Source organism: Mytilus galloprovincialis, chromosome 2 (genome assembly GCF_965363235.1).
Source record: "Mytilus galloprovincialis chromosome 2, xbMytGall1.hap1.1, whole genome shotgun sequence".
Taxonomy (NCBI): Eukaryota; Metazoa; Mollusca; class Bivalvia; order Mytilida; family Mytilidae; genus Mytilus; species Mytilus galloprovincialis.
This window is the reverse complement of record NC_134839.1, coordinates 27,347,475-27,371,704: the sequence shown is the minus strand read 5'-3', so window position 1 is coordinate 27,371,704 and position 24,230 is coordinate 27,347,475. Positions and strand designations below refer to the sequence as shown.

General features: G+C 31.5%; 1 protein-coding gene across 1 annotated transcript in view; it reads left to right on the top strand.

Moving 5' to 3' along the window:
• Window positions 1–658: 658 nt before the first annotated feature.
• LOC143063282 (uncharacterized) overlaps window positions 659–24,230 on the top strand; it is a 42,492-nt gene continuing 18,920 nt past the window's right edge. Inside the window, exons 1-8 of the mRNA XM_076235338.1 lie at window positions 659–769; window positions 4,296–4,408; window positions 13,341–13,445; window positions 14,420–14,498; window positions 16,640–16,704; window positions 18,586–18,645; window positions 21,480–21,570; window positions 24,147–24,194. Coding sequence (XP_076091453.1) covers window positions 736–769; window positions 4,296–4,408; window positions 13,341–13,445; window positions 14,420–14,498; window positions 16,640–16,704; window positions 18,586–18,645; window positions 21,480–21,570; window positions 24,147–24,194 — 595 coding nt within the window. The 5' untranslated portion in view covers window positions 659–735. The remainder of the gene's footprint in view (window positions 770–4,295; window positions 4,409–13,340; window positions 13,446–14,419; window positions 14,499–16,639; window positions 16,705–18,585; window positions 18,646–21,479; window positions 21,571–24,146; window positions 24,195–24,230) is intronic.

The window sequence follows — 24,230 nt, the reverse complement described above, 5'->3', positions numbered from 1 at the left end:
GTCTTTAGAGGTATGGAACATTCTATCCAAAATTTAATTAATTTCTAAAGCGGTTTTCTATCCATAATCTGGAAACCAAATATGTGACGGGCGAACAGACAGACACAAGGCCATGTGTACAGATATTGAGATTCCTATTTCACCTGGATTTCGTCAATCGGTGGTGTAAAAAAATATTTGCATTTCGATGTCATATGTGAAACAATTCAAAGATAAGAAAATATCCTGTTTCAGGGTTATAACATTAAAGCAAAAATAGCCTACGACAAGTCACGACACTCATTGTACTGTAGGCTCTGGCTTGAAACTAGTACATGCAGTTTATTGACGTAGTATTATGTAATTACTAGTAAAGGAACTCCCAAAATTTGTATTGTCTCCAAGCAACAGTCCCAATATCACTTAATTACAATCAAAGACAAAATGAAAATGACTAAATAATTCTAAACAATTGACATTTGTGTGTGTTATAAGAACTAACATGTCTACAATAATTATTAAACAGAGTATAAATGAAGTGTGTTTAAAAAAAATAGACTACCTTCTGAAATTGATTTGGAATTATGCTAAAGTCATATTAAAACAAATTTCTTATAAACTGAACACGCCAGTTAATTTAGTGTAAAGCACTGATTGAACTATTAACACTTTACTGTAATGATAAGAGATTTGCTGCAACCCGACAAAGGCTTTGCTTTGTAAATTTTGATTAGCCGACGAAAAATTTGTTTGAAAATGGATGTTGATTATCTCCTTGTGTTATGTGTTGGTAAGTTTTATTTATAATTATGATATCACCTTTATGCAGATAACATCAACATAAAGAAAACAGATTGGGTTCTCTATAGGTTAATTTAAAAATTAAAAAAATAATTCAAAACGGACAGATATTACAGACAGGTTTAATAATATTAAACTAAGGCCCACATTGTGTGCACCAAGAGCAACACCATATAGTATACACAATAATAAATTGTCTCTAATCAAATGACAAAATCAAAAGCGCAAACACATCAAACGAATTGCTTACAATTGTCATATGTAATTTTCCACATTCATCTGTATCTTATTTGTCAAAGATATGATATTTTCATTATATTATTTGACAGTTTGCGATGAATAAGGAGTTAAGTATTGAGATAAATTTCTTTTGTGAATCCCAAAATAGAATCATAACTTAAACAAAACTAATGAAAGTAAACCATTACAGGTCAAAGTACGCTTTTTAACACGGAGCCTTGGTTCACACTGAACGGCAAACTATACAGAGTTTCAAAAATTATTATTGTAAAACCATTCAATCGGGAAAACCAACGGTCTAATCTATATAAAAACGAGAAACGAGAAACACTTCAACAAACGACTACTACTGAACATCAGATTCGGGACAGTTGCAAACAATGGCAGTGGTTTAAACGGGGTAATGGTACCAAACCTTCATCCTTCTCTGAAACAATAGTGTAACAGCCCAATATAGGAAACACTCAATAAAATCTCAAGTGAAATAGCTTAACTCAATCAGAAGACGTAGTAACACCAGTGAAATACAATGAACAAATAAATCTTATCTATGATAAAATGTAAATAGAAATTTATAAAATGAGGGATAAATAATTAGAGTAAAATTATATACCGCTGTGAAATGTAAAACAATTTCAGAAAAAAAACATCAACCTTTAAAAAGAATTCCACCATTCACAATAATATAAAACATAGGTAAATGAAGATAATTTTGTTGAAGTCCTTATTACGGTTTGTAAACAAAGGCGTGTTCTAATAAGCACAAAATATGTTTGACACATGCGCACGAATTAACTGTTGTTATTCTCGTTTAATCCATTGTTATTCTAATATAATTTATACATTTTAGCAGCTGACATTAACTTTATATACTGTTTATTAAACACATTGTACATTCATGTATTTGGTTTTGATGTTATATTTGTTATTCTCGTGGTGTTTTGTCTGTTGCTTGGTCCGTTTCTGTGTGTGTTGCGTTTCGGTGTTGTGTCGTTGTTCTCCTCTTATATTTAATGCGTTTCCCTCGGTTTTAGTTTGTTACCCCGATTTTGTTTTTTGTCCATGGATTTATGAGTTTTGAACAGCGGTATACTACTGTTGCCTTTATTGATTTACCCTGATTTTTGTTTTAAACTAATTAAAAATGAAAAGTTAAGTACAGATTCCACGGGGAGAATACGAGAATAGTCAAAACTGTCTAAAGGTTTTTTCGACCCATAAAAAAAACTAACGCTCAGTGTAAATTATCGATAAATATATTGCCTAATATAAGCAGAGAGCATGACATGAAGAAATTTCATCATAATGCAAATGCAAATCCTTCAATTTTACTAATTCATGTATTTGGTTTTGATGTTATATATATATGTTATATTTGTTATTCTCGTGGGATTTTGTCTATGTGTGTTACATTTTAGTGTTATGTCGTTGTTCTCCTCTTATATTTAATGCGTTTCCCTCGGCTTTAGTTTGTTACCTCGATTTTGTTTTTTGTCCATGGATTTATGAGTTTTGAACAGCGGTATACTACTGTTACCTTTATTTACTAGTTTAAAATAAAACCAATAGTAACACCTTAAAAATAAAATGTCAACTTTGTTGGTAAGCAAACAAAATTAATCAACAGTTTAACGTGAATGGATGTAAATGTCATCTCATTTTGTTTTTTAAATTTAAATTTAAGTTTAATTGTTAAGTCAATACAAATTAACGTTTTGCGAGCATCTGATCTATAATGCTACCTATAAACATCTTTATATATTGAATGGTTTAGGTATATAAACTGTTCATAGACATTTAGCAAAATATTAAAAAGAAGGCTGTTGCAAGTACTCTGTGTATTTTTAACATCCTAATTATGTGACGAAAGGTAATAGTGTTTTATTGTGTGCTATCATTTATAATTTACTTTTTAGAATTGTCCTATATTATTAAGAGGCAATTAATTAACCATAGATACCAGAAAAGAAAAAGAAAAAGAAGTGAAATATTGACCAAAATTGAATAGTATTGTGGACCCGATATTCCGAAACTTTTTGTCAAATAAAGCTAATTTGATGTATACTTGGTATATGAAATCTCTAGTATTTAAAAATGTTCAAGTTTTAAAAAAGATAATAGACAATTATGACCTTAGAAATTCCAAATGAACTCAAAACAAGGGATAGGATAGGTAACGTTATAATAAATACAGTCTTGAAGTGTTCTATTTTCTGTCTTTCAATTATCTCTTTCTATTGAACATTTAGGTACATATACATTTTAATACAGGTATCTATGATGAGTGTATTTATACGTGTGTGTTGCAATTCAAAATCTAACATTTGATATTTCAAAATTTACAAATGTGCAGATGATGCAACAGAGCATAGCCTCACACATATCTTACATGTAGGTAAACTATAACACGTATTTTAACTTTAATTAAATCATTTCAAGTCTGAGAGTTCTGTAATGATTCATGTGCAGAGGAACACACCTTTCGGTACTGTTTTATTTTCAAATATAAAAAAAAATGTGGTATGAATGCCAAAGAGGCAACTCTTCAAAAGTGAACAAATGAAACAGAAATTAACAGCTGTTGGTCACCGTCAGGCCGTTAACAAAGTCCATACCGCAATCACAAATGTAAACCAATTAAAACGAGAAAACTGATGTCCTAATTAATGTACAAAAAAAATGAAGGAAACACAAATATGCAACACAGCAACACAGCAACAAACGCTGAATTACAGGATGCTGACTTGGAACAGGCACAAACATACATAATATGGCGTTCTCAAACATGTTAGAGGTACCCCAACTCTCTGTTCAACCTCGGGCAGTGATGTAACTGAGCAACATAAGACAGTTCTATCAAAGTCAGTTGAAAAAAGCTGAACTCATCAGATGGATACAAATAGAAATGCATCTATCAAAAAAACAGAATGGACGTGACCGTGTATTTGTTCATCTAGCAACAAAAAGACACTAAGTACAGATCCGACGTTCTTACAAGTTCTGTCAGCTAGTTTAAATCCAATAACAACTAATATAACAAATCATGCATCTAAGACTGAATAATCAATCAGTACATATCCAACATCCAATGGATTTAATGTAAAACTAAGGTACGGGAATCGACATATTGTAGATCCAAAGTGCATATTTATATAACAATTATAACTAATTTGCTTTTAATTTACCGTGTCTGTAATCTTTAATAAGTTTTAAAAGACTTCAATTAGTTGTTGACATTTGTACAATCAGCTAATTTACTTTTTATTCTTTTACAGTTTGTTTAAGTTTCGGATTCTCAACTAATCGATACATCCATGGATTTTTTCCACAACCGGTTAAGCTTCCGCTGCAATGTTTTGAGAACAAATGTGTCCATAATTTTCCACTAGTGAGTTTTGTTATATATTTCCCTATATAACCTTGTTACTATGACCATTGTTACCCGTTATTTGGAATCTTTTGCGGCCTAAGTCTTTTTCAATTTAATACATATGTACGACTGAAATCAACACAATAAAATTGAGAATGGAAATGGGGAATGTGTCAAAGAGACAACAACCCGACCAAATAGAAAACAACAGCAGAGGGTCACCAACAGGTCTTCAATGTAGCGAGAAATTCCCGCACCCGGAGGCGTCCCTCAGCTGGCCCCTAAACAAATATATACTTGTCCAGTGATAATGAACGCCATACTAATTTCCAAATTGTACACAAGAAACTAAAATTGAAATAATACAAGACTAACAAAGGCCAGAGGCTCCTGACTTGGGACAGGCGCAAAAATGCGGCGGGGTTAAATATGTTTGTGAGATCTCAACCCTCCCCCTATACCTCTAACCAATGTAGAAAAGTAAACGCATAACAATACGCACATTAAAATTCAGTTCAAGAGAAGTCCGAGTCTGATGTCAGAAGATGTAACCAAAGAAAATAAACAAAATGACAATAATACATAAATAACAACAGACTACTAGCAGTTAACTGACATGCCAGCTCCAGACTTCAATTAAACTGACTGAAAGATTATGATTTCATCATATGAACATCAGGCACAATCCTTCCCGTTAGGGGTTTAGTATCATACCATCATAACATATATGAGAAGAACATAACCCGTGTCATGCCAACAACTGTTTTAGAATAAATGTGTTTAGTTCCGATGCACAGACCTTATCAGTGACTCAATATTAACGCCAAAATATGCAATCTTTAATGACTTGACAACAGTATCGTAATTATATCCCTTCTTAATAAGTCTATTCAAAGGTTTTGTAAGTTTCTGAGGTGAATACTGACACCTTTGTGCTTTATAAAGAATATTTCCATAAAAGATTGGATGTGAAATACCTGAACGTATAAGAAGTCTGCATGTTGAGCTATATTTACCAATGATGTCTTTATACCGATGATAAAATTTAGTAAATGTTTTGACTAGTTTGTGATATCGAAAACCCTGGTGTAATAATTTTTCAGTAATACATAAATTTCTCTCGTTAAAATCTAAAACATTGTAACATACACGAGCGAATCGTACAAGTTGAGATATATAAACACCGTAAGATGGTGACAAGGGAAGGTCACCATCTAAAAACGGATAATTAACGATAGAAAATGAAAAATCATCCCTTTTATCATAAATTTTAGTATTCAGCTTTCCATTAGTGATATAGATATCAAGATCGAGAAAAGGGCAGTGGTCATTGTTAGTATTAGCTTTATTTAAAGTAAGTTCAACAGGATAAATTTCATTAATATACATACTGAAGTCGTCATTATTGAGAGCCAAAATATCATCCAAATATCTAAAAGTATTATTAAATTTGTTTATCAGATGTTGTTTCGATGGGTCTTTGCTTATTTTTGTCATAAATTGTAACTCATAACAATACAAAAACAGGTCCGCAATAAGTGGTGCACAGTTAGTTCCCATTGGAATTCCGATAATCTGACGATATACGGAATCCCCAAAGCGAACAAAAATGTTATCTAGTAAAAATTCAAGGGCATATATAGTATCAAAGCATGTCCAATTAACATAGTTTTTTTTGTTAATTGCTACTAAAAAATGACCTAAAAGAGTTTGAACATATATATTCACTTTCTAAATTTTTGAATGCCCATTAACAAGTCTTGCATTACAAATATTTTCACCAATTTGAATTCGTGAGAAATATATTTTTATAGAGATTATAGACACAGTTTTATTTCTGCATTTTTTAAAACAGATCCCAACATTGTGAAAGAACCTGAATTTTAATAATAAAGGCTAACAAGGGACTCTTATTCTGCCTTTTAGTTCATTTATTTGTTAAGCTATAAAATTTCAGACAGGAAAAATGTGAAGTAATTCACGGAAACACTAATGATCTAACGTATAACACTACTATGTTCGAAATATTAAAATGACTGATATGAATTAATGACAACCACTAAATAACAGGTTCTTGGCATGTTGGTATCACTCAAATATCCGTGAGCAGGAAAAGTGATGAAACAGCAAAACATAAGAACACACTGTAAATATTAACTGTAAATAGACTAACTCATTTAACAGTATGAAAAACAAATAAATCTTACATTAAAACAATAGCATAAATTACTAATAAAAGATTAGTCGCAGTAAATATCGACCGAATGTTAAATATAACTCATAATTATGCGTAAACATATAGCAATGTATGTTTAGAATATATGTAGGACTCAAATCTATGGCGAGTTCCAAATCTATGGCAGATTCCTAATCTATGGTAAATGTGACGTTACAAACGCAAAACAACTCAAATCTATGGTAGATTTTTGTTTTCTCCAAATCTATGGCAGATCTGTGGGAGAGAGTAACATATAACGTCATAATTGAATAACGCCATATTACATCTTTGCTGCCGCTAACGATGGCGGAACCCATAGATTTGAACACCATTCAAGATGAAGTTATTTTCCTGACAAAAATTTGCCGGTGGTTTAAAGGAAGATGTGACCTACTATTCCGAAGAGGGACAAGATGTGCTGTACCGGTCAAAGCCCGTGATAAGGGCACCGCTATTTTCAGTATCGCATATTTTTAAAAAGGAGTTTTGGTAGTAGTCGTCTACGGTCTACGGCTGGCAAAGTTTATACATTGAAAGATCAAATTACCGGATACAAATTTGATTTAAATCCACATCAAATAAAAAAGATGAATTAACGATATCGTTGAAATAAATATTATTTGAAAATTCAAACTGTTGATTTTTATTCGTTACTTTTTTATACATTTTTAAATAAAAAGCGGTCGTCTTGTTTATTAAAGGAATTATTAGTTGGTTTAATGAATGGGTTAAACAGATACCATGCACAGATTAAAAAATGTTTATTTTTTACAGAACTCATCATTTCATCTTGAAGTCTGTATTAAGGTTTTTTAATTTATAATTTATGACTTTTTTTGGTTGACCATTATGGAATATTTATTTCACAAATGCTTATAGACATGTTCCCGTTGTCGTATACTTCCTCTTTCTTAAGGCAAGGCATTGATCGAAAATATACAGCATTAATTTTTTTCCATTTGCAAAAAAATGCCATAGATTTTGAAACAATAAAATCCGCCATAGATTAGGAATCTACAAAACTTGCCATAGTTTACGATTGTAAAAAATCTGCCATAGATTTGGGGTGGCAAGACGTCACATTTTCCATCGATTAGGAATCTGCCATAGATTTGGAACCCACCATAGATAATGAACCTTCAAGATGAAGTTTTTTTCCTGACAAAAATTTGCAGGTGGTTTAAAGGAAGATGGAACCTACTATTCCGAAGAGGGACAAGATGTGCTGAACCGGTCAAAGCCCGTGATAAGGGCACCACTATTTTCAGTATCGCATATTTTTAAAAAGGTGTTTTGGTAGTAGTCGTCTACGGTCTACGGCTGGCAAAGTTTATACATTGAAAGATCAAATTACCGGATACAAATTTGATTTAAATCCACATCAAATAACAAGATGAATTAACGATATCGCTGAAATAAATATTATTTGAAAATTCAAACTGTTGATTTTTATTCGTTACTTTTTTATATATTTTTAAATAAAAAGCGGTCTTCTTGTTTATTAAAGGACATATTAGAAACAGATACCATGCACAGATTAAAAAATGAATATTTTTTACAGAACTCATCCTTTCATTTTGAAGTCTGTATTAAGGTTTATTAATTTATAATTTATGACTTTTGTTTGGTTGACCATTATGGAATATTTATTGCACAAATACTTATAGACATGTTCCCGTTGTCGTATACCTCCTCTTTCTTAAGGCAAGGCATTGATAGAAAATATACTGCATTAATTTTTTTTCATTTGCAAAAAAATGCCATAGATTTTGAAACAATAAAAATCCGCCATAGATTAGGAAACTACAAAACTTGCCATAGATTAGGATTGTAAAAAATCTGCCATAGATTTGGGGTGGCAAGACGTCACATTTACCATAGATTAGGAATCTGCCATAGATTTGGAACCCACCATAGATTTGAGTCCTACATATATATATATTTTTTTATCTTTATCAAATGTTTAGTATATATGTTTTAATCTATTCTTTAAACAATCTCATTGATAGTACCGATTAATGTATATCTGTCCAAAAGTTAAGAAGGCTCGAGGTTACAAATATTCAGACAAATTTCAAATATATTTTTATTCATTATAAATTTTATTTATTACACTATCAATTGTAACTATATGATAAGGTACAAAAATCAGGCAAAACAATCGATTCTTTTTACCCCAGATGACTTTGAAATGTTTATTTCTTTGAAAAGCCTTAAATTATCTCCCTTTGGTTCGAAAATGTCATTTTGTTTGGCATTAACATTGAAACATCTGTTTTAGCTCATCAATGCCCTATATTTTTTTCATTATTATTTTCAATTGAGCTGTATTCAAACTTAACAATTGTAAAATTTAGGCGATTTCTGCAATTTAGTTCTTTTTTATTCCGATATTACCTATATTTTTCCTATTAGTTCAACAGAAAAAAAGTTTCGTAACAAAATTGCATGCTTCTTTCTAAGGCTGAGTGTGAGCTTTAATGAACGGTGGCCCTTTTTTTTATTTTAGTTTTTCTATGAAGTAAATGATAAAATTCATTTATAGCGAAATCCTATATTTAAGAAAAATCGATTTATACACAAGAGCCCCCTTTAAGCAACACCTGATAACTTTTTCATTATTCATAATTATCAAAAAATCGATACAATGATTTGAACTTGTGTTTTTATAAGAAAACAAACAGACAAGTGAAAGTTTCGACTGTTTTCATGATTGCATTTTCAACTATTTAATTTTGGGCAAATGGTTGTAAAATTACCAGAAAGAAAGTCAAAATAAAGTTTAAACTTGTACTGCATTTTTGCCTTTTTTTTTATGTATATAAAATTAAGCTAATAAATCACAATTTAATTTGTTATTATTCTTTTCTAATGACATTTAAATATTTTTTTATCTCATAGAAAATCCCCCTTTAAATAGAGAAATTTGATTTTAGTGTACATTAATAACAGCCGTAATATCTAGCAATTGCAACTAAGCTTTAGATACACTCAAGTTATATGTGTATATTCCATATTAGGTTAGTAAGGATCCATATTAGGTTAGTAAGGATCCATATTAGGTTAGTAAGGATCCATATTAGGTTAGTAGTGGAGTTGCGTCCCTTTATACAAACAACACGTTGGTGAGAAAAAAATCTTAAAGGTTTCAACATTAATTGGATAATGAATGATTGAAATTAATTCCATACAACACATTTAAAGCTAACAAGTTGTTATTGTTGGCATTTGTTTTTTGATAGACCTATGAGAGTTGTTTCATAATACTAACTGTATTGAAGACGTAATCACTTCTATAGGCCACTAGTCTTAATATCATATGTTAAGATATTCGGTAAGATAAATTCGTTACATAGTTCGCTCTCACCCCATATGGAATCTACTGACCCTATATATATCGTAATAGGTCACAACCGAACTATGAAACTAATAATAATTTTTTTTTGCAAGATATGATTGCAAATAACCAAATAGGAATATATATATAAAGTGTAATGATCACAAAAATAACGAACTCCAAGGAAAATTCGCAACGGAAATTCCCGAATCAAATGACAATACCTAAAGCTCAAACACATCAAATGAATGGGTAACAACTGTCATATTCCTGACTTCGTGTAGGCATTTACTTATGTAGAAAATAGTGGATTATACCATGTTTTATATCCCCAAAAAATCCCACTTTTATGACAGTTGCGAAAAAAAATCCATTATATTTACAACGATGTATGAACAAAACAAACAAAAATGTCAACAATATTGGTACAACATTCAAGATTGTGTTCTAATTCTAATCTATATCAAACATATATGTTACAAAATACACTTGCATATAGGCAAAGCATATTAGTAAAAACTAATGACAAGATTACAAAAATCTACCATAGCACAATAACACAATTACATGATGTAGAAGTACAGAGACACGTTAAATGGATATCACCATAAACAGACATGTTTTTCACTTTAAAGAAATTTCCAAATGGATAAATACCTTGATATTCAAATCATTGAAGTAAAACAAATATTACGTAAATTTTGCATAAGTGCCCATTAAATTACGAGTGGCAAAAAAGCGACATCATAAATAAACTTATTGGTAGTTCAAAGAGGACATGTCATTTTTGTTTGTATGATAAGAAGATGAGTTTCATTCTTTAATAAACCATCCTTTATATAATAACTGTCGAGAATTATTGCTTGCGCAAGTTCATGAGCACTGACAAAATTTTAATAACTTGGACTGCAAATCATTTTTTTTTTTTTATATAAACAATGACCACTGGTGACAATTATATAGGTAAGCAGTTAAGTATTTTTCTTATCCAGAGTTTTGAATTGAGATCCAAAAAGTATGTAAATGGGTAAATATCTTTTAGTTTATCTATATATATTTTAAATTCAAAACTTTTGATAAAAATACACATTAATCTATCTATGTGTATGCATATTTCTTCTATAAGTGTTCTATTTAAGTGCTTTCCATTTCATTATTATTTCATAGTCATAACAAAATTTTAAAAACTTGAGTAGCAGCTGTGAGCTATTGAATACCGAATAAGTTGGGAAATGTATATCCAATATGCAGGCGAAGTTAGTATATTGCTACTAAGGAGGTGAAACTGAATAATTTCAAAATTTTAAATCGTCCCGTTTGTTTTATAAACCCTTGACAATAATTTGATCATATTTATGTATCAACCATTAAGCTTGTTATGCATACGTAGGGATATTTAATAAAGTGTAACCTACAGCTACAGTTCTACTTTGAGCGTATTAATGTAAATAGAAATGTATACATATGTTTATCATATTCATCGGCCCTCGGGGGGTATTCAAGTATCAAAACATGTCGTTTGGTACAAGGCAACACATTCAGCTCTTCATATTATGTTTTATTTTTTATCTTGGTTATTTTATCAAATACTGATATAACTTAGCTCGTTTGTTTTTAAAGAAGCAATTCCCACCATCTTTATCATCTATAAATGATTATATAAAATATATTGTTCTCATTGCTAAAGAAATAAAATCTCATCATGTTTCTCAACAACAAAAAAATGAATCAAAAACAGGCAACTTCAATTTTATAGCACAGCAGTACATTTGAAAATTTCTAAATGTTTCACAAATAAAACAAAATTGAAAAAGAAGTGATTGAGGTAATCTGTTAGCAAACATATTTTTATGACATGATGGTAGTGTTCGTGACAGTGGGTCCGGTCTGTTATATACTAATTTGATATCAAGTCGAAAGACACTTACAAATTTTGATCTTCACGATTAGTATAGTTTAATTTTGCCAATCACACATATCTAACCCGAATAATTAATGACGTCATTGTTGTCAAATGAAAAACTAGTATAAAAGAGGGACGAAAGATACCAAAGGGACAGTCAAACTCATAAATCTAAAACAAACTGACAACGCCATGGCTAAAAATGAAAAGAACAAACAAACAACAGCACACACGACACAACATAGAAAACTAAAGAATAAACAAAAAAAACTAGGGGTGATCTCAGGTGCTCCGGAAGGGTAAGCAGATCCTGCTCCACATGTGGTACCCGCCGTGTTGCTTATGTGATTACAAATCCGGTAAATAGTCTAATTCGGTAGGTCACATTCATGAAAGGGAAGGGGATTGTAGTTACGACGTAAGGAATATATCCGGTATCATTTGTGAAACGGTTATTCCATAACGGTCAACCAACTCGTGATGGCGTCCGTAAAATTTACGAAGGGATCATTTCAACTTCACCATTTGAAACTCTTGGTTTAATAGCTTCCTTGTGAGCAGCAACCCTCTATCAAAAAATCATGATAGGAAATGCAAGCACGGGAATATCGTATCAGTTAGGAGGTATATACCCCGTATGCAGGTGCTGTTGGAATGTTGCTACTTAGAAATGGAAAGTTTACAATTGGAAAGCTGTAATCATCTCTTTTGTCGTAAAGTTTTGTTTTCAACCGACCCTCATTGTCAATTTCTAGATGTAAGTCAAGATATGAGGCCGACTTAACTGTATCTATAGTATCCTTTATCTAGAGCTCGATTGGATAGATGCGTTCCACATAGTCACCAAATTTTGAATTATTTAGTGAAAGAACATCATCTATGTAGCGAAAAGGAGAGTTAAAGGATATTGCTAACTTCTTATCTTTCTTCCTAAGAAGTTCCTGCAAGAAGTCAGCCTCATAATAATAAAGAAACAAGTCGGCAAGTAGAGGGGCACAGTTTGTTCCCATTGGAATGCCGACAGTCTGTTGAAAAACACGTCCTCCGAACGTAACAAATATGTTGTCAATCAAGAAATCAAGTATGTTGATAATATCAGTTTCAGAGAATTTTTTTGTTCGAATCAGAGTGATCCTTTACAAAGTAGGATTTATCCCTCCCTAAGACAAGATACTTGTATCTACGTTGGCCATTCTTTTTTACGAAGCAAAGCAATACCAACTCTTTCAATTTGTCTTTTAGTTTGGAATGTGGAATACTAGTGTAAAGAGTAGAAAAGTCAAATGTTTTAATACTGTTACACGATGAAATAGTCCAGGAAATATGTTTATAAAACTTTGCCAGTGGAAATAGTCTTTAAAACCAGCACTAATATTTCATTTTTTTTATACAGAAAACATAATGAGGTATTATAATTTCATGTACTATTTAAATGCTTTACTTGCCTGCTGGGTTACATTTACGATACACTGCCATTAATCTATTTTTGCAGGGTATATTTGGCAAAAAGCGTCAATATGGTTCTCACTTTTACTGTCAAATAGGACATCAGGATGGTTTATTCACAGGACATTGTGGCGAAAATTTCTTTCATGATGTAAGCCAAGTAATTTATTTAACTATCTGTCATATATGAACACAAGTTACATATTTATAGTTTTATTTATTCCTTTTAAACAGTTTCAAATATAAAACAATGGGTGGCCTAGTAGTTGGGTAAAACAAACCAGAAACATCAAAATGTGTGTTATTCCAGACATTTCTTAAGCAGTAAGAAACGTTTCAAGCAATGAAATTGGTCATGCATTCCACTTTTATTGGATTTATTTATTGTGAAAATAGAACGAAATAGAATTTCTGTGAAGAAATAATACATTAATGTTACATTAATTGGTTTAGTTTACCCCCTTGTTCCGACCTCTGTTCTCTACTCCCTCGTCCATATCTACTCCCTCCGTACACACACCAAATAACGACAGTTTCCGAACGTATACGTTCGTCAATATCTTGAAAATATGACAAACGTTCATGGAAATATCATTAGAAATGATGAAGGTTTCCGCCTAAATAAAATAAAATAAGTACACAAACCAATAATTTCTATGGAAACTGAGGTCATCAAGTTTGTCACAGATATATGTGTTAAAAAAGCCTTGTGCTATTAAAACTTATTTCCTGATATGATAAGGACACTGATGTCCCTATATTATCCTTCATATCAGTGTGGAGATATAACATTCTACTATGTATGACACCACTTGATAACATTTTTAGAGCATCACAGACAAAAAGGCACAACAAAAGGACGCAATATTATCTACGGTCCAGTTGGGGTTTTTTTTCATGTGCATTTAAAATATATGCATATTTACAAACTATCACTATCCTCATAGCAAAATGAAAAAAAAGATAAACTGAATGTTTTTGACAAATTCAGCTAATCATAATATCGCATATGTATTATCTTTTAAATAGTATTAAACTCTCTTATTATGTCAAAAGTATTTCAACTGTTTAATTTAGTCATTTCGTCTTTCATTCATCATACGTTAATCAACATTAATTTTGCAGAAAAAGTGTGGTTTGTATAATCGTGAGCCAACGTGTAAATGTTATGATCAGTCCTGCATTAATTGGTTTGTAGAACGGAGTAAGTTCAATGTATGTTTATACTAGTCAACAAAAGAAACGATATTTTAGCATCTATACTATTTACACGTAACAGAGTGTTGTTTCCTTATCAAAACCACTGATTTAAAATACGCAATTTTTTGTTTGGCAATTGTTGTTATTTTACAAATTGTTTTTTCATCCAAAAAATATTAAAGCTAAAAAGATTTTTTTTATATAAAACGCTGTCTGCTTATAATTTTAAATGCCTTTGCAGATATTTGAATACTTTTAAATTCTCAGTATCGACTTTTGTCATCAATTTGCGAAAAATGAATTTGACCCCGTGTCCATTAACACAGTATTTTCTCTCTTTCCATTTTGATAAATTCTTTAAATCATATGCATTTGCTTTGTAAATTTTTTTTTCATTAGATATTGTAAAAGAGTTTTCCTATTTATTATATTTTATAGTATATATTGGAGATTTAACTTGTGAATCGTTTCGTTTGTTGACTATTATATTATTTAGAGTGAATGAAAACTGTTATCGTAAATAAGACGATGCAGTGTGATTATGTGACATTTCTTCACCAGACATACAATAACGTAAATGTAAACATGAGATCTCCATATGACCCTCAACAAAGAATAAAACCAATAACGTGTAGTAAAACCCTAGTTTTTGGTGGGGTTCGTGTTGCTTATTCTTTTGTTTTCTATGTTGTGTCATGTATACTATTGTTTATAAAAAAGAAAATGTGGTATGATTTCCAATGAAACAACGGTCCACAAGAGACCCTAATGACACAGACATTAACAACTATAGGTCACCGTACGACCTTCAACAAAGAGCAAAGCACATACCGCATAGCCAGCTATTAAAGGCCCCGATATAACAATGTAAAACAATGCAACGAGAAAACCAACCTATACAAAAGAATGAACGAAAATCAAATATATCACACATTAACAAACGACAACCACTGAATTACAGGCTCCTGACTTGGGACAGGCACATACATAAATAATGTGGCGGGTTTCAACATTGTTGGTCTGTTTGTCGTTTTCATTTTTAGCCCTGGCGCTGTCAGTTTATTTTCAATATATGAGTTTGACTGTCCCTCTGGTATCTTTGTCCCTCTTTAAGTATAAATTAATCAAAAGTATCAAAGAGTTTTTACCGGATCGTATGCTGATTGGCGGGCGCGATAAACAACATCACTTTCAACATTATTTCATCCGTTTGTAATATGTTTCACGACGTGTAGTGAAATTTGCGAACATCATATTTGTATCTATTACACTAATGAACAGAGTTTTAAGTAGTTTGTGGCAATGAAACCCTTGACAAAATAATTTACCTGTAACATTACAGCTTTGATAGGTACGTGTCTCATTGGCAATCATAGCATCTCCTTCTTTTTCTTATACATAGATTATGATTATTTAAATCTAAAATGTAACGGCAGACATGGGCATGCCGACAGAGTTGTGCTATATAAACACCGTAAGATGGATCCAAAGGAACCAGCGAAAAATCGTTCTGTTTGTAGTAGATTATTATGTAGAGTTTCGACCTTATGTGTTACATCGTAGTGTTGTTTTTATTTAGGAAAAGTCAGTTATTGTTGTTAATATCATATTTATTTCAAAAAGAGGGACGAAAGATACCAAAGGGACAGTCAAACTCATACATCGAAAATATACTGACAACGCCATGGCTAAAAATGAATAAGACAAACAGACAAACAATAGTTCACATTACACAAGATAGAAAACTAAGGAATAGGCACTACGAACCCCACCAAAAACTAGTGGTGCCCTCAGGTGCTCCGGAAGGGTAATCAGATCCTGCTCCACATGTGGCACCCGTCGTATTGTTTATGTTATAACAACTCCGGTAAATAGTATAATTCGGTAGGTCACATTCATGAAAGGGAAGGGGATTGTAGTTACGACGAAAGGAACAAATTCGGTATCATTTGTGAAACGGTTATTTCATAACGGTCAACCAAGTCGTGATGGCGTCCGTAAAATTTACCAAGATATGATTTCAACTTCACCATTCAGAACTCTTGGTTTAATAGCTTCCTTGTGAGCAGTTTACTGGAAAAGACATGCAGCCAAATTGTATAAATCGGTATATCTATTTCGTCTAGATTCTTATTTTTTATTTAGATAGACAACACCAAGCACTTAATCAAGTGGCATATTCTTGTCTCAAGGAAACTTGTCACGGAACTGTAAGTAATACTTGAACATTATTGCTAATATTGTATTATCGAATTTGACTGTTTTGCTGAGTGTGATTTCGCATTACTGTAAGACTTTTCGTGGTACTTTGATATCCAACATTAATGTATTTAGTTATTTTATTCTGATTGGATATTGTTAAATGTGTTATCGTTTGTAGTTGTAATTCTATTTTTTAATTTTCAATTCGTCTGTAAAAGTAAAGATAATTAATCACCCAGTTCATTTACAACATTTTATTTGTACTGTAGTCCTGTCATGTAATAAAATTGAAAATTGAAATGGGGAATGTGTCAAAGAGACAACAACTCGACCATAGAACAGACAACAGAAAGTCACCAACAGGTCTTCAATGTAGCAACAAATTCCCGCACAATTCTTCAGCTGGCCCCTAACCAAATATATATATATACTAGTTCAGTGATAATGAACGCCATACTAAATTCCAAATTGTACACAAGAAACTAAAATGAAAAACATTTCAAGATTACCAAAGGTCAGAGGCTCCTGACTTGGGACAGACGCAAAACTGCAGCGGGGTTAAACATGTTTATGAGATTTCGACCCTCCACCTATACCTCTAGCAAATGTAGAAAAGTAAACGCATAACAATTCCCACATTAAAAATTCAGTTCAAGAGAAGTCCGAGTCTGATGTCAGAAGTTGAAACCATAGAAAATAAACAAAATGACAATAATACATAAATAACAACAGACTAGTAGCAGTTAACTGACATGCTAGCTCCAGACTTCAATAAATCTGATTGAAAGATTATGTCTTCATCATATGCACATCAGGCGCAATCCTTCCCGTTAGGAGTTTAGTGTCATACCATCATAACATATATTAGAAGAACATAACCCGTATCAAGCCAATAACTGGTTTTTAAATAAATGTGTTTAGTTCCGATGCAAAGACCCTATAAGTTAATTAATATTAACGCCAAAATATGCAATCTTTAATGACCTGACAACAGTATCGTAACTAAAAAAATGTATATCCCTTCTTTATAAGTTTATATAAGGGTTTTGTTAGTTTCTTGTGTGAATACTGACATTTTTGTGCTCTATAAAAAATATTTTATTAAAAAAAATTATTTTAGTGTTGCATATAACATTGTCATTAAAGCGCGAGATTTGGCTAGCCGCAGAACCAGGTTCAACTCACCATTTGTTTTCTTAAAAAGTCCTGTACCTAGTCAGGAAAATGGCAGTTGTTATCTTATAGTTCGTTCCTTTTTTTTCTGTTACATTGCCGTTTTGGTTTTTTGTTTCAGTGTTACTGTTGTTTCGCTGATTTCCTCTTATAGCTGATGTGTTAACCTCAGTTTTAGTTTAAAACCCGGATTTGTTTTCTCTCAATCGATTGAGGACTTTCGAACAACGATATACAACTGTTGTCTTTATGTGTAAACAAAGTACTTTCAAAAGGCCTAACTATAAAATTGTAATGTCTACAACTGAATAGAACACGATAACAGTACCTTTTCAAAGAAAGTGCGAGACTTACAACTTTTAACAAAATTTTATAAAAGCTGATCGTCCGATTTTGTAACGGAATGATTGTTAAATTATTGGCCCTTTGACTGAGCAGAAATGTTATTAGCGTTATTAAAAATTGTCCTTTTAGTGTTTGTTCCTTGGTCGTTTCTTTTTTGTTTGTGTCAGGATTTTGTTTGTTTGTCTCTCTATGACACATATATTTTGATTTTTTTGTACGTTCCATCTTTAAGTTTCTTTTTGCGATAACAATTACTGAAAATAAATGTAATATTTACCTAGAAATATATGCCATTCAAAAAAATTTGATTTCATTATTGAAATCGTTAACTTTTTTTGCGGTTCTTAAAATTAACATATTCTTTATTTTAGGAACATTGCCATATCCAAGAAAAAGATGGTAAAATTGTTTCTACTTGTAAACACTATGAGGTATGCAATTTCATTTATTGTATGACATAGTATATGTGAATTACAGGTATGTCTTGATATATCTTAGTAAAAGTGTCAACATATATTTAATCTAATACATGAAGTATACACTGCTAATAATCAGTTGTCATTTAGTAGAAAAACTGTCAAACCAATTCCATGCATTACGTCATATGCAAATCTCTCTATAAATTTTGTAATGACATCCACACTTTTTTCGAATTTTATTCACAGCTAAAGTTAACACTTTAAATGTGTAAAAATATAAGGTAGGTGTTTCAGCCAGAGTGCTTAGTGTCTGGCTGGAATATTGTCACTTTTTATATCTCAAGCGTTACAATAATGGCATAAATAAGTGTTTTAAGGTTCGCTTAAATAATCTTTGCCAGCTTACAAAATCCATGTCTGAAAGTATAAGTGTCTTGAGCAATTAGCACATTGAACAATGCTCATCAACGAAAATTTATATCGTAATTAATTCAACGTTTGCTCTTATTCGAAAAGGGGAGTGCACAAAAGGCATAAATTACACATAAATGAACCCCTATTTTAAAAGTGAGTATCAATAATTTTTTTGTAATTATTTTATTTTTCAAGATGAAACATGTGAAATTACATAATACAGTATTAGACACAAAGTATGAAAAGTTATTTAGTACTTGTAAGATCGATTAAATCATAATGGTTTAATAAGATATAAATATTACAATTGATTTTGTTAATTAAATGCTGCTTCTAAGAATTGCCACTTCTGAACCATTTTTACTTTTTGTGTAGGGGTTAAGAAACATACAGAGTATTTTTCTATTTTAATCCAATACTTTAAATATTCTATCCTACCATATTTTGTGGGCAATACGCTCTTACATCTACATTTGTATATATAGTATGTAAGTACCAACAAGATATTATTAACTGTTTTACTATTGACAAAATCCTCCTCAGACACACATAAAATGACCTCTTTTGCACTAAAAAGCAAGAAGATTTCATAATTTCTAATCCAATCTATAATGGATAACCAGAAGTTTTGTGTTACATTACATTCACAAAAACTGTGAAAAATATTTTCTCTCAATTCTGAACAAAATGTTCATAGTTCAATTTCTTGAAAAAAAACGATTATTTGGTTATAATGAAGGGCATGGAATAAATAGTATTCCAATCTTCAATCTGTATATTTAAGTCTATTTCCCATTTGTTACGGACAGATAGTGATAATACTTTATTATCCTTCAGAAATAAATTATAGAAAAATTTACAAGCTTTTGGTTTTTTTTTAACTTTATCTACTAATTTATTTTCAATATTATCAAGTTTAAAACTACCTTCTATCCTCCTTTTCCATCTATTTAGAATAGCACTTAAAAATACCATAAAACATTACAAAACTAGTACTGATATTATACTTTTTCTCAAATTCTCCATATGAGAATAATGTATTATTATCTGACACCAGATCATTGATAAAAAATATACAATTTTCAATATATTTAACCTTCAAAATCATCTTGCCATCCATTTTGATGTTTAGATTTAGCCATATGGACTGGGCCAGAATATCGGTATTGTTTTCAACTTTCAACTTATTTTTTCAATTTTGAAAAATTTACCAGAATATCATGCCAAAAGGGATTGAATTGTTTTGCTAAATAAAGCAATCCTTCCTTACTTAAATGTAAAATTTTGAAGTTTCCTTAAACAATTATACAGAGTTCTGCCCTTTTCAAACAACGGTCTATTTGTTAGGGAATTTAAAGACAAATTTGATTTATAAGTTCATTTATTATATAAATAAGGTCGTTAGTTTTCTCGTTTGATTTGTTTTACATTGTCATATCGGGGTCTTTTATTGCTGACTATGCGGTGTTGGCTTTGCTCATTGTTGAAGGCCTTATGATGACCTATAGTTGTTAATGTCTGTGTCATTTTGATCTCTTATTGTCAATCATACATTTGTACCACATCTTCTTTTTTATAAGTCTATTATATCGACGGACCTATATTGATATACAGTAAATGAATGTATATAAACTTATCATAGATACAGGCTTACAATTGCATTGTTGACCTCAGATAGATTTGGGTCTTTTTTTATCGTGTTTCTGTACTTTGAATTTCAAATATTTGGCTATAAGCATTCCTTAAGAGCATAAAAAGTAAAATCTCCCAAAAACTGAACTTAGAGAATAATTCAAAAAGCAGTGTCTTTAATCAAATTGCAAATTCTAAAGCTCAAACACATCAAACTAATGGATAACAAATGTCAAATTCCTAAAATGGTACATGCATTTTCTTATGTAGAAAATGGTGGATTGTTATATAGCTAGCTAAAGATCTCCTGTGTATGACAGTCGTATCAAATTTAGACACCTTTGTGTGAACGAAATAGGGGTACAGTAGTAATGTGTTCCGATTTTTATCACTTGAATAAATGTATCAAAGAACCACAAAAAGGCATAACGACAAAGCACATTAACAAAATTGAAAAACAAGAATACAAAATTTACCAGAACATAATAACACAACACAATGACGGGATGTATAAGTACATTGTCACATCAAATGGATGTCACCAAGAGCAGACTAAACAGTAAAATCAAAATAGTTATAAAGACAAATAAAATAATTCTATAACACTACGAGTCCCAGAAAGAGCATCGGACGCTTGAAACTTATACAGTGGATATTTTTTCAATTTTAACTTTGTTAATTATTGGTGCTATTGCGTCGTAAAAGGTAACATCAGTAAAGATATTTAGAGATATTGTATGGGTATGATCTGTTACGATATGTCAATCTTAATCTTGAAATACATAATATACTATTTTCAGCCCACTAGTCAGGAAATGTGTTGGAATCATAATTATGTGACATTACCAAATGGTTGTTATTGTAATAATGTTGAATGTGTGAAAAACATAGGTAAGGTACTCGTATTAGATATTAAGTAAAAAGGAGTTGAGAATGAGGTATTATGTTAAACCATAAATGTTTAGTTTATCATTCATTTCTAATCAAGGATCCTTTAGTCAAGAACTTAAATCATGGAGTATTTAAGGTGGTACCTAACACTACAGGGAGATAACTCTGTAAAATCAGCTAAACGTTTTAATTACGTTGTGTTGTTACAGGGATATTAAGCTTCTCAATGATCAAAATGAGTGTTTGTCAAACTGCTATATAACCAGTATAATTTTTCTGATAAAACGGTTGGTTCAAAAAATAAATATTTTTTTATATTTTTGTCAAGGGGTCAAAGTAAATACTTTGTCAAATTTTAAGAAAATTAAACGAGCCAAATTAATTTTAGTTAAAGTGTTGGGTACCACCTTAAATATTTTAAACTCTTTCAAAAGACGATGACGTTCTTTTTCTGGAAGAGAACAAATGATTTTTGTGTACAAAGTAATTGAATATGTTTCTGCATCTTAACGAAATATGAGAAACAGTGCCCATTGAACATGCACAACAGAAATTGCTTACCGATCACATGGTTAAACGCATGTTTTTAATGTCTGTGTAACTTAATGTTGAATTTTCTGTGTTGACAAAGATTTGTCTGCCGTTAGTTTTTCGGTTTGTTTAAGGTGCTGCTTATTACATCTTTTTGGGGTTTTATATTTGTTGTTTTTATATTCTCCCAACGTATCTAATAAGTTAGAAAAGAGGGATGAAAGATACAAGAGGGACAGTCAAACTCATACATCGAAAATATACTGACAACGCCATGGCTAAAAATGAATAAGACAAACAGACAAACAATAGTTCACATTACACAAGATAGAAAACTAAGGAATAGGCACTACGAACCCCACCAAAAACTAGTGGTGCCCTCGGGTGCTCCGGAAGGGTAATCAGATCCTGCTCCACATGTGGCACCCGTCGTATTGTTTATGTTATAACAACTCCGGTAAATAGTATAATTCGGTAGGTCACATTCATGAAAGGGAAGGGGATTGTAGTTACGACGAAAGGAACAAATTCGGTATCATTTGTGAAACGGTTATTTCATAACGGTCAACCAAGTCGTGATGGCGTCCGTAAAATTTACCAAGATATGATTTCAACTTCACCATTCAGTACTCTTGGTTTAATAGCTTCCTTGTGAGCAGCAACCCTCTATCAAGAAAATTATGATAGGAAATGCAAGCACGGGAATATCGTATCAATTGGGAGATATATACCTCATATGAAGGAGCTGCTGAAATGTTGCTACTTAGAAATGGAAAGTTCACAATTAAAAAGCTGAAATCATCTCGTTTGTTGTAAAGTTTTGTTTTCAACCAACCCTCATTGTCAATTTCTAGATATAGGTCAAGATATGAGGCCGACCTAACTGTATCTGTAGTATCCTTTTTCTCTAGTTTGACGGGAAAGATGCGTTCAACATAGTCACCAAATTTTGAATTATTTAGTGAAAGAACATTATCTACATAGCGGAAAGTATAGTTAAAGGATATTGCTAACTTCTTAACAATATATTGGAAATGTATTTTTGCTATGATATTCTTTGGTAACTAAACTGAGATATGTCCAGTAAATGGTGTCATTTTTTTTAATTTCTGATAAAGACAATGCTACATTAGTTTGTCTTGACCCCCCTCCTTTCTTTCCCTTGTAGTGTAATAAGTTGTATCGTGCATGTTATAACATTGTAAGCAGAATTGTGTTACTGGACTTAGAGTCTTAACTTTGCAATACAAAATAGATTTGATAATTCTTTTCCAATGCAGAAGATTGTATGCCTGAAATGTGTACTTGTTTCTATTTTTTCTTAAGTTTATTTTTGTTATTTATCCTTTGTGCACTCTTAATTTACTGGGATTATCAAATATCCTAATGAAGGTCAGTAGTTCTCTCCGGGCACTCTGGCTATCTTATTTCATAACATTTTATCACCACGAAAAGCACAACAATGTTGAAAGTGGCGTTAAACACCAACCAAGCAATCAGGTATCCTGTTTATAAGCAGAAATTTGTGAATAAAAATTTAGGTATAAACGTATCTATCACCAATTGTTTCAACAAAAACTATAATAAAACAATTGCCCTTTTTATATTAGGAAATGTGGGATGTTCTCGCTGTGCTAAAGACCCATCGGTGGCCTTCATCTGAATTCTGCTCTTTGTCCGGGTTGTCTCTTTGATACATTTCCCCTTTTCCATTCTCAATTATATGATTGTATAAATGAAACCTCGATCGTCCAGAGTTAAAATACAGTGGATGAAAGTAATAACAGGTAACATAATATATAAAAAAGAAGATGTGGTATGATTGCCAATGAGACAACTGTCCACAAAAGACCAAAATGACACAGACATTAACAACTATAGGTCACCGTACGGCCTTCAACAATGAGTAAAGAACATAATATGTCTGGTAAAGATGGATCTTTATATTAACTTGATTATATTATGTATTGTGTAGTTTAGCAAATTTTTATTCTGCGAACCATTCTTGCACTTCAATACTAATTCTTAAGTATTTCATTGAACAGAAGTACCAACAACAAACACACCTAGTACGACAACTGTTCCTGCCTTACGTATGTAAATATTAACATTGGTATTTTAAGGATTGA